Source organism: Coccinella septempunctata, chromosome 7 (assembly GCF_907165205.1).
Source record: "Coccinella septempunctata chromosome 7, icCocSept1.1, whole genome shotgun sequence".
In the NCBI taxonomy this organism is placed as follows: Eukaryota; Metazoa; Arthropoda; class Insecta; order Coleoptera; family Coccinellidae; genus Coccinella; species Coccinella septempunctata.
The window spans coordinates 24,146,943-24,162,804 of NC_058195.1; the positions used below are offsets into that span (position 1 = coordinate 24,146,943).

General features: G+C 36.1%; 2 protein-coding genes across 2 annotated transcripts in view; one reads left to right on the plus strand and one right to left on the minus strand.

Moving 5' to 3' along the window:
* Positions 1-15,862, minus strand: part of LOC123316425 (dynein axonemal heavy chain 3) — a 2,043,583-nt gene that overhangs the window by 1,097,765 nt on the left and 929,956 nt on the right. The window lies entirely within an intron of this gene.
* On the plus strand, positions 6-1,303 carry LOC123316429. Its single transcript, XM_044902502.1, has 2 exons — positions 6-829; positions 940-1,303. Exons 1-2 carry the CDS (start codon positions 65-67, stop codon positions 949-951), a joined length of 777 nt encoding a protein of 258 aa, XP_044758437.1. The 5' UTR covers positions 6-64; the 3' UTR covers positions 952-1,303.

Consider the following 15,862-nt stretch of genomic DNA (forward strand, 5'->3'; position numbering starts at 1 on the left):
AGACTCACAACATGGTTTCCTGAAAGGGAAATCAACAAATACTGCCATCTATCAATTTGTAAATATGATACTCCAGGAATTTGAGAAGAAAAATGTAACTATTGGCATGTTTTTAGATCTTAGCAAGGCCTATGACTGCGTGAACCTCAAATATTTACTGATAAAACTTGAAAAATATGGTATAAGAGGAAAAGCACATAAGTGGATTGAATCTTACCTCCTAGAGAGAAAACAACAGGTCATTATTAATGAAAACAGATCCAAGATTGTAGTCAAAGAAAGAGGCCTAGCACAAGGCAGTAATGCAGGTCCCATTTTCTTCATCATTTACATTAATGACCTTATCATGGATGGAATGGTGAACTATGTGGACGACACCAACATATTGGTTTCTGGAAAGACGCTATCAGAGGTAACTGAGGAGGCAGGGGCCAGTTTGTCTGGAATCTGTAGTTGGTTCAATAGGAATGAATTGGCACTGAATGCATCAAAGACAAATATCATGGTGTTTAGAACGAAGAATTCCCGAATTAATCTGGGTGATAGCATAAACCTGAATGGTGAGGAAATGAAACCTGTTCCTGAGACAAGATTCCTGGGAGTTCACATTGATGAGTTCTTAGACTGGAACAATCATGTGGAAAAAACTGGGTTGAGACTGAGTAGCATTGGATATGGAATCAGGGTGGTGTCAAGATATATGGACGAGAAAACATTGAAAATACTGTACCATGCTAACTTTGAATCTGTACTAAGATATGGGATTGTGTTCTGGGGATGCAGCTCCAGTATACAGCTCCTTTTCATTATACAGAAAAGAACCATAAGAGTAATGAGGCATATGAAATTCAGAGACACCTGCAGGGGTGTTTTCAAGGATATGCAGATTATGACTATATATGGATTATATATCTTTGAGTGTCTAATGTTTTTTTTCAGGCACCAGGATGAATTCAGGTCCAACTATGTCCATGGATATAATACAAGGACGACGAACCTCACTTATCCGTCTCATCGGCTTACAAGTACAGAAAAAGGTCCCTATTATATGTGCTTAAAACTTTACAATAAACTACCAAATACATGCAGATTGTCTAGCCTGATAAAATTCAAACATACTATAAGGAAACTCCTGATTAAACTGGAACCATATTCACTTGGCGATTTTTTAAATTGTAACAACTTGCCAGAGTTTGTTTAAATTGTATATACTTACATGCTGAATGCTGATATTGACATCATTTCATTCCTCTCTATGTAATTTTACCTGGAGATGATTTGAAATAAAGGAATTATTTATTTATTTATTTATTTATTTATGTGCAAGGTCCCGATCCCACACCGATATAAAATCGGCCGTCCAAAATCGTTGTGTGTGCAACTAGGCAAACGGTCGAATGTTCATTCGCGATTCAGAGTATTTCAAAGCCGTTTGAAATTTATTTGGATAGCGTAGTACATGTTGCTAAGGCAGCATGCATATTGCATAACTACTACTACGTAACAACAACCGAAGTGCAAAGTATGCATTTGCAGTTCGACAAAAATTCACTATTTCAATTCGCAAGGAGTAGTACCGTGGCAAGGAGATTGTATTTCAAGAGGACAGTATCAAAATAATTTTATTTAATCTTAATTTACATATTTCCTGATTAAAATGGAAAAATAACTGAATAGGGTGGATAAGCCAGAGAATGAACACCAACCACTAAATGAACAAATTTTCTTATTTAATCGGTATTAAGGTTATTTCAACTATGAGAAGTTGACGAAGACTTAAATAAATATGGCAACATCGTTGACCAAGTCTTTTATTCATTGGAAATATCCTTACCTCAAACAGTGAATTCTTATAACATTATCAGATCGGTACCTGTTAGATCGCAGCTATTGTGCGCCATTTTTGTTAAGGTAAGTGCAAAACATTGTATTAAAAATTGTTTTCTATATCAATGATAACATGTTGTTAAAACTTATATTTGTACCTACTGGAAAAAAAATGATCGAAGGATTATATTGATATATTGAACGTTCAGTTTATTTATTTGCTTGCCGCTATATTTGGTGTTCATTGAATGGTTTGAAAATAACGAATTTCTTTCGTGAACAGCCGTTCATTCACTGGAGATTTACGCAGTGATATGAAAATAGGCGAAAAGAAACCTTATGGTGAAGTGTCTGAAGTGTTTCAATAATTTTTAAAAGATATTTATCACATAATCCTGAAACCAGTAAGTGAACGGGACTATTTGTAATGTTCTTTTACAGGATTAGGGTGCCAGCAAATGAGCAGCAACTATTTCTTAGTTCATTGATTGGTGTTCAGTCTTTAGCGAACACAGTTTTGTATCGCTTGAAAAAAACTTTTCATTTCAGATGGATAAAAAAAACTATCAACGATTCCGATATTCGGAGCAAGCACTGACAAACGCTATCACAGACATTGAAAGCGGGAATATTTCATTGAATAAAGCTTCTGAGCAATATGGAATACCCAAATCTACTCTACATAACAAAATTATGAATAAGGTTCCAAATGTAAGAAAGATGGGTCCTGCTCCGATACTAACTTCAACTGAAGAGAAACGAATTGAAGATTGGATTTTATCTAAGGAAAAATTGGGTTTTCCAATGCATCCAGATGAAGTCAAAGATGCAGTGAAGAAAATATTGTAGGACATTAGTCGGGCCAACCCCTTCACAGAGAACAGACCGGTCGACAAGTGGTTGAAATTATTTTTGAGAAGACATGAAATTATTTCTAAATCCCGGGCATCTGTAACAGAAGAAGCTATCCGAGCATGGTTTTCCGATCTTCAAGATTTCTTGCGAAATGAAAACATCTCAGATATGATCGAAGATCCTTCGAGGGTGTTCAATGCAGATGAAACGGGCATCAGAACATGCATGAAATCAGTTCTAGTCCTAGCACCTAAGGGTTACAAAAACTTGTACGAAATTTCTTCTGATAGCGAGAAAGAATCAATTACTGTTCTATGCAATTATTCAGCAGCAGGGAGAGTAGCACCGCCGATGGTTATGTTTCCTTATAAGAGAATTCCGAAAGAACTTGCTTTGTCAGTACCAGAAGGGTGGGCAATTGGAAGATCTGACATAGGTTGGATGACAGAAGCAACGTTTTACGAAAATATTGCTAACGAAAATATAGATATGAAGATGAGAGCAAGCAGACGTTGTATTTCTCGCGTCCCGCTATTCTTCAAATTGTCGAAAAATTAACTACAGTAAAAAAGTGAAAAATAGTGTCCATTCAGTCAGAAGAGTTTCCTAAACATTTCTGAAGGAATTGAACGATTTTCATAAACATCTATTCAGATAATCGAGAAATTAGACCTTATCAGTCATCTAAAAATCTTATCTAATCGAAAAAAGGAGGACCGGCATCTGTTGTTGTTCAGATTGTTTTCATCAGTCAACAGGTAAACACCAATCAGGGGCGTACTTCGAATAATTTCGCAACATGAATAAATGTGGAAAATGTAAGAAAAAATTGGGCAGTAAAGGATACAAGTTCAAATGTGATGGTGAATGCAAAAAATGGTTCCATCGAAAGTGCATTATCAACTTATCGGAGGATGTAGTCAAGCAGATAATTTCAGGAAAAAAATCTTGGACTTGTCAAGACTGTGAAAATAAAATTTCTGAGGACTCCACATATTCAGAGGAGGAATCTGAAGCATCAGAAACAGAACAAGAATCGCAGAAATCATCACAGAATAAAAATCAAAAACGTAAATCGCTGAATAAAACAAACCGACAGTTTAAAATGAATGATGTTATGGAAAAGCTTGAATTCCTCATAGCTCATGTGGAGGACCTGAGGAACAAGTTAGAGACACAAGAAAAAGCAAATAAGGCTCTCAAGAAGGAAGTCAAACATATTGCGGATGAACAGCAAAAGTTGAAAGGAGCTGTAGCTGTACTGAAAAGTGAGAGAAACAAAGATGAACAGTCAAAACTAAACAAAAATGTAATTATAAGTGGTTTGCCGAAGATAAAGGAAAATAATGGAGAAAACCTCAACACCGTATTTCGCATTGGTGAGAAACTTGAAGTAAATCTTACAAAAGAAGAAGTCACGTGAAGAAGAATTGGAGAAAGAGCAAAAACTCAACTCAAGGTCATGTTTGAGAATGAAGAATTGAAAAAGAAATTTATGGAAGCTAAGAAAGAAAAGAATTTGAACTCAAGCCAACTAGGATTTGTAGAAAAACATTCTATCTACATAAATCACGAGTTGACATCAGAAAATCAGCTGCTATTCAAAAATGCGAGGGACTTCAAGAGACAGTACAATTATAAGTTTGCCTGGATATCACAAGGAAGAATTCAACTGAAGAAAACCGAAACAGGTAGAACTATTGAAATCAATACTGAAGAAGACCTTAATAAACTAAAACAAAAAATTTAAAAAAACTCCCCAAAAACCCAGAAAACATAAATATTTTATACTACAATATAAGATCTTTAAAAGCAAAAAATAAAATAGATAACCTACGTCATTACATATATCAGCACAGTTATCCTCATTTAATTATTTTAACTGAAACATGGCTCAGTGAAAAGGACAAAAATTTATACAGTATACAGGGCTACCGTGGAGAGTATGATTGTAGATCATCGCGAGGTGGTGGTGTCTCAATATTCATAAGGCAGTTAAAACTCCGAAAATAAATAAAGCAAACATAATATGTATAGAGTTGCCAGGACTCAGTATGCCAATATATGCAATTTATCGTGTCCCCAAAACAAAATACATACCAAAATTCTTGGAAGAACTAGAAGAAATACTGGATAAGCACAAAAAAAATGGTAATAATTGGCGATATGAATGTCAACACCAGAAAAACCAATAGAAATACCAAATTATATAAGGATATACTAAACTTAAATTCATATGAGATAAAAAAAAAATTACTAGAATAAAAAAAGATGGTACTGGCACGTTGATTGATCATGTCATAACACCCATAAATATCAATTGCAAAGTAAAGAGCAAATCTACAGCAATATCCGACCATAAATGTTTATATATAAGTATTAACCTGCCAACATACGTGAACATTGTCAAGTCAAAAAAGATTGTTTATAAAACTGATAATGAAAAATTTAAAGAAACAGTTCACACATTGCTACAAGAAAAACCACCAGAAAGCATTGACGAGTTGATAGGTCTTCTGAGTGAAGCTAAAAGCACATGCACAACGAAAAAAAAGTTGATAATAAAAAATAATAACTGGTGGTACAATTCTACCATACATAAAAACATTATGAGAAGGGACAGCCTATACAAAAGAATGAAGAAGTTTCCATACAACCCCAGACATCAGACTAGCTATGAGATTCAAAGAAAAAAAGTAAACAATCTGATAAGACATCAAAAGATAAAATACTTCAGTAAAAAATTGCAAGGAATTGGAAATAACACAAGAAAACTATGGTCTGCAATAAATTAAATCCTACCAGTGAGTAACAAAACTCAAACAAAACTAGCAAACTTAGTATATGAAGGAAAAACATACAAAAATGCAACTCAAAAAGCAAATTTATTCAACAGATTTTTCATCCATGCAGCTGAACAAACTATAAGAGCAAACAAAAATAAAACAAAATTTGATGATATTGACTAAACAGTGTATAATTGTATTAAGGTTAAGAATGAATTGTAATATACAATGAAATGTACCTAATACTGGCAGTAAGACGCAAGTCGTTAGCCATTTGCTAAAGCAATAAATTTTCTCTCTCTCTCTCTGACCAAGACCAGTCACTCTATATGGGAAGATGTGATGAAAAAGAACTCACAAACATAGTGATGTCACTGAAGAAAAACACCTCACCAGGTCCTGAAATATAAGTACAAGAGATCTGATTGTTTTGTACCCCATTATTAAAGACCATCTATTGTTTCTGGCGAATGAGAGTATAAAGAGTGGAATTTTTCTAAGATTATGTAAGATCGCTAGAATATCACCTGTGTTTAAAAAAGGGAATAAAGAAGAACCGTCTAACTATAGGCCGATATCAAACACTTCAATATTTGCTGAGATAATAGAAAAAATAATGAAAAAACGATTAGCGAAATTTCTAGAAATATCTAAACATCAATATGGATTCCAGGAAAAAAGTTCAACTGAAGGTGCTGCAGTTGATGTCATCGAACACATATTACAAAAACTCGACGAAAAAAGAAAGTCGTAGGTGTTTTTATTGATCTGCATAAAGCATTTGATACAATCGACATAGCTATCTTAATGAAAAAATTGAAAAGAATAGGAATACAAGGAAAAGCTTTCAAACTGTTTAAGTTGAGGTGTATGTGTTTACGGGAAACATTAAAACACTTGTGGAAACGAAGGAATATGTTTATTCATCGGGAGATCTGTTCTAATTACAAGAATGTTTCGACCGTTGTCGATAACTGCTAACCAGTCTCTGTAACCACTGTCCTCTTTTACCTATATTTGAGGTATTTATATACCTGCCCAATGGGCTCCGTGGACTTGCGCCTCCCAAATCTTTCTAGTCCCTTGTACCTGAAGTGACTCATATGACATGACAACGAAGACATTGCAATTCGGGAATTTCCTTGACGGTGGAGAAAGTTGAGGGTCAAGTCCAAGAATGCCATTGTTACAATGTGCAGGTATCTTCTGGGGATGACAAACTTGGTTCGACACGTACACTGTGTCGAATCGCTTTTATCACCACATACCCCCTTACCAGTAATAACGTTACGATGAAAAATGAAACAATTTATATTTGTACATTATTACTATGGAAAATTGTGACAAAGAGAGAAAAAAAAAATTAGTATTAGATATGCTTGAGAAAAAAAAAATGTATATATAAATGGTGAATGTAATTGGCTTAATCTAATCCGACTTGTAATCTATCCGGGAAACGTACTCTTCTACCTGAAAGTGTAGTGCAATGTTCGCGATTACTATTTCCTTCAGTATGTTCGGGTTTGAAAGTTTGATCGGGTACAACTACGGATTGAGAATTAAACTCGCTTTCGGGTTCGCAGTCTTTCGTCAAAAGAAAGGCTGGTTTTAGTCGGTCTAATGAGACGGTCACTTTTTTGTCGCCTATTTTGATTACGAAATATTTATCATGGCGATGTACTACCTCGTATGGTCCGTCATACGGAGATTGCAAGGGCGCGCGAACTGCATCTCGCCGAACAAAAACGTGCTTAGCAATAGACAGGTCTTTGAAAATGAAGGGTGGTTTAGAACCATGCCGAATAACGGCGTTTGGCTTGACATCGTTGAGCCGTACCTTCAATTTTTCTACGAAATCCGAATTTGTTTTCTGATTCGAAGGGGCAAAAAATTCGGCAGGTAGTCGAAGACTTGAACCGTAAATCATTTCGGCAGAAGTTGCATTCAAATCTTCTTTGATGCACGATCGAATTCCTAAAAGAACTATTGGTAATGTTTTCAACCAATTGTCCGTGGCGTGGCACTTTATAGGTAATCGCACATACAACGGCATCGGACGGACGGTATGGATCGGAATAAATTACTTTCAATGGAACTGAATGGAGCAACGCACATATGTGCGGACGGCAGGCATCGCATCGCATCGCATCCGACGGAATTGAGGAACGAGAATTAAATTCCGACCGATGCGTGATGTGCCGGCCGATCCCGACATATGTGCGATACCAATCGGAGATTGCCGCGGCATCTGCGTCATTTCACAAGTCTCAACATGCAGCGGCTTGTACGGGTAGTCATAAGAAATACGAATTCACGGAAGAAGCATGAGTTTTCAGGAGAACTTAATACTGCGCTTAAAAAATTATAATGAATTGTACAGGGTGGGCAAATTTCGATGTTTTAGCACTACAGCTTTTAAACCAGTGGAGATAGACAAAATCTGAACCCCATTCTCGGTCTCTTTTTCTGAGAAACTAACAAGAGTAGTAGTCATTTTTTTCCACCTTCTTTTGTTTTCTAGTTATAAGCGAAAATTGGAAAAATGGTGATTTCAAAATTAATTTATATCTCCGCTAATACTGATGATAAAGCTCTGGAATTGAAACATTATACAGGCACTTTTTCAAGTAGAATCCAGTGGGTGCTTGCCTTTTTAGCAGGATTTTTAATTACGAAGCTATTACCCAAAGTTTTGTTTTTTTAAATGGGAACATCAGATTTCTGTGCAATTTTCTGAAAGCTTAATTCTTACTGATTTCAAAAATATATAACATCATATAATTTGTATCAATATAAGAAATAGAAAATGGTCAAAAACCTCTGTTTTCCCAATATTTCTATGGTTTCAACTTTTGACGAGAACAGAAAAATAGAGCTTCCTAAAACAAGATCAGTCTCCTTCCGGCAATGTCATTCTTTCTATGCTTTTTACCAATTTTCACAAAATTTGAATCTTGGAGAAATTGAGTAAGAAGCATAGAAATGAAAGGACTAATAGAAGGAGACTGTGGTAATGATAAGATGCTACATTTTTCTATTCTCATCGATAGTTGAAACCATAGAAATATTGAGAAAGAAGGTTTTTGACCATTTTTTATTATTTTTATTAATACAAACCAGATAACGTTATATATTTTCGAAATCAGTAAAAATTGAGCATTCAAAAAATTGCACAGAAATCTAGTGTTCCCATTTGAAAAAACATAACTTTGGGTCATAGCTCCGTAATTAAACATCCTGCTGAAAGAGCAAGCACGCCACTGGATTCTACTTAAAGAAGTGCCTGTATAATGTTTCAATTTCAGAGCTCTATCATCAGTATTAGCGGAGATATAAATTTATTTCGAAATCGCCATTTTTTCAATTTTCGCTTATAAGTCGAAAACAAAAGAAGGTGGCCAAAAAGGACTATAACACTTATTAGTTTCTCAGAAAGAGAGACCGAGAATGAGGTATCAGATTTTGTCTATCTCCACTGGTTCAAAAGCTGTAGTGCTAAAACATCGAAATTTGCCCACCCTGTACAATTTAAGTGACAGAAATTATAGCAACCATTTTTTTTTTCGTCCTTCATCAAGTGCGGAAATAAATGAACATATTCTCCAAAATCCTTCCTTTTTTACATATGTCATGTATCCACATTCGTCTACGATTCCTTCGCTTTTGAAACACTTCTTCCTCCAGAACAAACGCTAGTTCCTCACCGCTTGAAGACATATTCGCAACTAATCTATTCCTCCGGAGTCCGGCGATTCCGATGTTACATGTGCGATACCTTCATAAAAATTCCGCCGCTGCCGTGCCGTTCCTTCCATGCCGTCCGTCCGATGCCGATGTATGTGCGCTTACCTTATTGCTGCCTTAAGTTGGCGGTGAAACCGTTCGACCATACCGTTAGCTTGAGGGTGGTAAGCTGTTGTACGTATGTGTTTTGTACCGAGTAGCTTGCATAGTTCCCTAAATAAATTGGATTCGAACAGTCGACCTTGATCCGATGTTATTCGGAGCGGGACACCGAAACGCGAAATCCAAGTAGACAAAAAGGCTGAGGCCACAGTGGAGGCTTCCATATCTTCGATTGGCGCTACCTCCGGCCACCTTGAAAAACGGTCAATACATGTAAGGCAATATCGGTAGCCTTGTGAATATGGCATTGTGATAATGTCGATGTGGACATGTTCGAATCTACCAGCTAAACTGTCAAACTGTTTGATTGGCGTGGAAACGTGGCGAGTTATTTTATTTCGTTGACACGGGACACAACAGCGCGTCCACTCGCGGCAGTCTTTATTCATCGATGGCCACACGAAACGCGAACTTATTAATTTGTTTGTGGCTTTTATACCAGGGTGCGAAAGGTTGTGCAAAGAGTCGAAAATGTTTCGGCGAAACTGTTTTGGCACAAATGGTCTAACGCTTTCGTTGGTTAAATCGCAGTAAATTTGGACGTTGAAATCGGGAAAATAGACTTTCTTTATGTTGAGGGAGTTTTCATTTCCGGATTCGAGGATTTTGAGTAATTCCTCGTCGATTTCTTGCGCGACTGCGAGAGTACGATGGTCAACTACCTCGGAAATTTCTTCGATTCGCGATAATGCGTCGGCTACACTGTTGTCCTGGCCTTTGATATACCGTATATCAGTAGTGAATTGGCCAATATAGTCCAGTTGCCGAAATTGTCGAGGGGAACATTTATCCAAATTTTGATTGAATGCGTATGTGAGTGGTTTGTGATCGGTGAATATCACGAAGTTTCGACCTTCCACGGCGTATCTGAAACGTTTTACAGCGTAGTACATTGCTAATAGCTCTCTGTCGTATGCGCTATATTTACTTTGAGCTGTAGATAGAGATTTTGTATAAAACGCTAAAGGTTGCCACGAATTATTAGTCAATTGTTGTAGAGCTGCTCCTATCGCGTAATCGGAGGCATCTACCACAATACTGATTGGTGCGCCAGGGATAGGGTGCGCTAACATAGTTGCGTCAACTAGAGCTTGCTTTACCAAGTTCAAAGCGTTAAGTGCGCTTTCATTCCAGGATATCACCGCGTTTCTTTTGATTTCACCTTTCAATAGGTCGGTTAAAGGTTGCAAGATTTCAGCTGCGTTGGAAATGAACCGTCGATAAAAGTTTACCATGCCTAAGAATCTGCGAAGTTGTTTGATATTTTCTGGTTTGGGAAATTTTACGATAGCATCTACACGTTCCGCCAAAGGTTTTATGCCTTGTGAGTTAACAGTATATCCGAGAAAAGTTATTTCGTTTACTCCGAAAACACATTTCGCCGGATTGATTACAACGCCGTACTCATTTAAACGTTTGAACAAAATGTTCAGGTGTTCGTAATGCTGCGTCTCGTTATCCGAAGCAATTAAAAAATCGTCAATGTACGCATAAACAAAATCTAAACCACGAAATAGATAACTTAATGTTTTCCGCCGAAGAAATATTGAATAGCATATCTTTCGAAATAAATGGTATGTTTTACAAAGACCTCACCGTAGCAAATGAAGAAGCTGAACAAATCAAAATAGATTATATTATCTCTGACGACCCCGATATAATTGTAGAATGTCAAGAAATAATTCAGAATATCATAGATCCGTGTTTGAAATAATTGATAGAACCAAGAAGACGACACACATAAACATAATTTCGATAAGTGTTGATAGTACAAATTGTGAACCATCCTTGGAGTCATCTGCACTGGCCCAAACCGGACGAGCCAAGAGCAAAACCTAAAGCTAAAAGTGCAGTATTGCCCTACGCGATTACATAAAAAAATTGGGTAGAATTCCAAAATGAAAAGGAAAGGAAGAAAAAAGAAAAGGAGGAAATAATTGAAGCGCGAAAAGCAGAAAGGGAACCAAAAAAACAGGAAAAATTGGAAAATGAAAAGCAAAAAAGGGAAAGAAAAACGAACAAAAGAACACTTGAAGTAAATGAAGAACTGCTGACAAAAAAAACTAACCGAAAGAACGAAGTTCAAAAAGAAAATAATAGCGAAGGGCAGAAGACTATGAAAGAAGACAAGGAAGTCGAAGACAGAAAGAAAAGGGAGAAGAAGAAGAAAAGAGACAATAAAATAGAAAAGCAATATAACGATGACGAGGAACAGGCTAAGAAATGTAAACAAGGCAGGAAGGTTGTCAAAGTCAACGAAGACACTACACCTGATATCTTGAATATTGGAGACTACGTGGTAGTGGAGTACGAATTCGTACGATATCCTGGCTTGATAATGAACTGTCATGAAGATGAATATGAAATTAGTGTGATGGAGCAAACCACGAATGAACAGTAGAAATGGCCCAAATCGAAAGACCAAATCTGGTACAGGAGAACCGAAATTAAGAAGAGAATTTCTTCCCCGGTTCCTTGTAACAGACGTGGAATTTTCACTGCTGACGTCTATGGAATTTGATGATTTGAAATTCATTATCAAATTAAAATTATGTGATAATACTAGTAGTAGTAGTACTTAAATAAAATTTCTTAACAAAATTATTCTCAGTTTCAAATAGGGCATGTGTTCATTGACTGGACATATGGAGTACATTTACTAGGCTACGATGTTCATTCACTGGGTTTAACCACCTTTCGATCTTTAAAGTTTTCTAACGGAAAAAGCGAAGTGGGTATGCTCATTTTACAGATGTAAATCGATCATGCATACGGTAAAGCTATGCAAAAATCACCAAAACAAAATTTCGCTTCAGAGGAAAATAATTTATGGTTGTCGAAAGTGAAAACTTTCGCTATTCGTTCATTTACTGGTGCTGCCACCCTAATTCGTTTCAATCGTCAATACTGCTATAGTTAAGTTTTGAAAACTCACTACTTTCCAAATCTGATTCGAGACGTCTTTCCAAATATCACTTTTTAATTTGTTCTCCATATATAGTCCAAGAGCCAGAGCCAAAAAAGTCTCTGAATTTCTTAAGCCTGGTTTTTTCTCTTACAATCATAATACACAATAAAATGCTGCGGTCAGTCAAGTAGATGTTAGAACATGTGCCTCTGGTGCGCGGTCAAACATATCGTGATTACCGACATAATAAAATCAATTTCTTAAGGCTGAAACTTTATAAACTTTTGTATTTTGGTATCTAAATCAAAATTATGATAGTCAGTCAACGTCCATTCGGGACACAGCTGATCAGTCAGCATTAATAAGCGTAGATAGAAGTTGGGACTACGAATCATCAAAGGATGATTAATATCCGTAGAATGCATCAAAAATTGTGAAATTCTGTTTGCAATGCTCTTCCTGGACTGCATGCTCTAATTGGAAGTGATTTTAACCCAGCTTTTTATGAGAAAGGTAAAAAGACCTCTGCAGATAATGAAGCAGAGCGAAATTTTCAAAAAACATTCGCTGACCTTGGACTTGCAGATGAAAGCAACCAGAATAATATGTTAAATAGGGTTCAACGATTTGTTTCCCATTTGTATGTCTTGAAAAAAATTAAATCAATTGACGAGGCAACATTCGTTTTATTGTCGAAGACGTATAAATGTCTTAGTACCACAAACGATCGTTTTAAAATTGAAATAATTAATGTAGATGGGTCGAGTATGCCACCATGCTAATCAGAATTGATGCAGCAGTTCTTAAGAGCGAGATTCATTACAAATATTTGGCATAATGCTCACGTGGTAGTGGAGTACGAATTCGTACGATATCCTGGCTTGATAATGAACTGTCATGAAGATGAATATGAAATTAGTGTGATGGAGCAAACCACGAATGAACAGTAGAAATGGCCCAAATCGAAAGACCAAATCTGGTACAGGAGAACCGAAATTAAGAAGAGAATTTCTTCCCCGGTTCCTTGTAACAGACGTGGAATTTTCACTGCTGACGTCTATGGAATTTGATGATTTGAAATTCATTATCAAATTAAAATTATGTGATAATACTAGTAGTAGTAGTACTTAAATAAAATTTCTTAACAAAATTATTCTCAGTTTCAAATAGGGCATGTGTTCATTGACTGGACATATGGAGTACATTTACTAGGCTACGATGTTCATTCACTGGGTTTAACCACCTTTCGATCTTTAAAGTTTTCTAACGGAAAAAGCGAAGTGGGTATGCTCATTTTACAGATGTAAATCGATCATGCATACGGTAAAGCTATGCAAAAATCACCAAAACAAAATTTCGCTTCAGAGGAAAATAATTTATGGTTGTCGAAAGTGAAAACTTTCGCTATTCGTTCATTTACTGGTGCTGCCACCCTAATTCGTTTCAATCGTCAATACTGCTATAGTTAAGTTTTGAAAACTCACTACTTTCCAAATCTGATTCGAGACGTCTTTCCAAATATCACTTTTTAATTTGTTCTCCATATATAGTCCACGAGCCAGAGCCAAAAAAGTCTCTGAATTTCTTAAGCCTGGTTTTTTCTCTCACAATCATAATACACAATAAAATGCTGCGGTCAGTCAAGTAGATGTTAGAAGATGTGCCTCTGGTGCGCGGTCAAACATATCGTGATTACCGACATAATAAAATCAATTTCTTAGGGCTGAAACTTTATAAACTTTTGTATTTTGGTATCTAAATCAAAATTATGATAGTCAGTCAACGTCCATTCGGGACACAGCTGGTCAGTCAGCATTAATAAGCGTAGATAGAAGTTGGGACTACGAATCATCGAAGGATGATTAATATCCGTAGACTGCATCAAAAATTGTGAAATTCTGTTTGCAATGCTCTTCCTGGACTGCATGCTCTAATTGGAAGTGATTTTAACCCAGCTTTTTATGAGAAAGGTAAAAAAAACCTCTGCAGATAATGAAGCAGAGCGAAATTTTCAAAAAACATTCGCTGACCTTGGACTTGCAGATGAAAGCAACCAGAATAATATGTTAAATAGGGTTCAACGATTTGTTTCCCATTTGTATGTCTTGAAAAAAATTAAATCAATTGACGAGGCAACATTCGTTTTATTGTCGAAGACGTATAAATGTCTTAGTACCACAAACGATCGTTTTAAAATTAAAATAATTAATGTAGATGGGTCGAGTATGCCACCATGCCAATCAGAATTGATGCAGCAGTTCTTAAGAGCGAGATTCATTACAAATATTTGGCATAATGCTCACCGTCAAATTCCAACGGAGCTATCTCCTACTGACTACGGCTGGAAATTGGTGGATGAGAAATATGAGTGTGATTGGTTCAAAGGCGATCAATTACCAGAACTTGTACAGGATGATATTATTCAATTTTTACAAGAAAATACAGGTATAGAAATATCTTTATCTGAATTGAACAATCACAAATTTATTTATTTTTTAAATTCTGCAACACCTGAGCTTGACGTGTCAGATCACGATAGTGAGAATAATGATATGAAAGATTCAGATGATGAATTATGTGATGATTATTTATAGCTTGTTATCCCTAATGAATTAAATGAATATTAGTTAAAAATGTTTGAAAATCAAGGAGTTCTTACCTGTGCGTATACCTGCGTTAGTTGAGGGCACTGTTGATTTCGAACGAATTTTATTTCTGAGATTTTAAGGCACAATTGCGAAATGAAAGTGCCTTATTAAAATAAATTTGTTACTTTGAATGATTATGATGTAATATCTATAGAGAGCGAAAAAAATTTAATTTTTTATCCACTGACTGACGGGCGTTGTTCTACGGAATAGCTGATTGACCATTTTATTCACTAATAATATAGTCAGTAGTAGTTACAAAAAATTTTCACGCTTAATAAACGACGCTACGCCTCGCGCTACGCACACTAAAGCTGACTGACCAGCTGTGTCCCGATTAGACGTTGACTGACTATCATAATTTTGATTTACATACCAAAAAACAAAAGTTAATAAAGTTTCAGCCTTAAGAAATTGATTTTATTATGTCGGTGATCACATGTTTGATCGCGCACCAGAGGAACATGTTCTAACATCCACTTGACTGACCGCAGCATTTTATTGTATATTATAAATGTAATCACCTGAGAAAAACCAGGCTTAAGAAATTCAGAGACTTTTTTTGGCTCTGGCTCCCGTCTAATAGTAGCAATGGCTTGTATCATATAAAATTGTTCTCCTACGAACCGCTTCGATTAATCGTAAACACAATCTCGAAATCACGTTAGTCACTATGAAAAACTGCGGTACAACGACTGCTTAGTGCAGGACTTGGAACATAGATACAAGGAATGGGAAATAAATATTTTTTGTTATCCAAAGACTGGAGTGAGAAAGTTGCTTAGTGTCGCCAATCACAAATGAGATAGTTGAATCTGACATCATTGCCACGTCAATTTTTTGTACAAAAAGATAGGAGCTATATGAATTTATTTATTTTACGCCACTGCCTTAGTGTCGCACTAGACAGAGAAGCATCGAATGTTTGTACC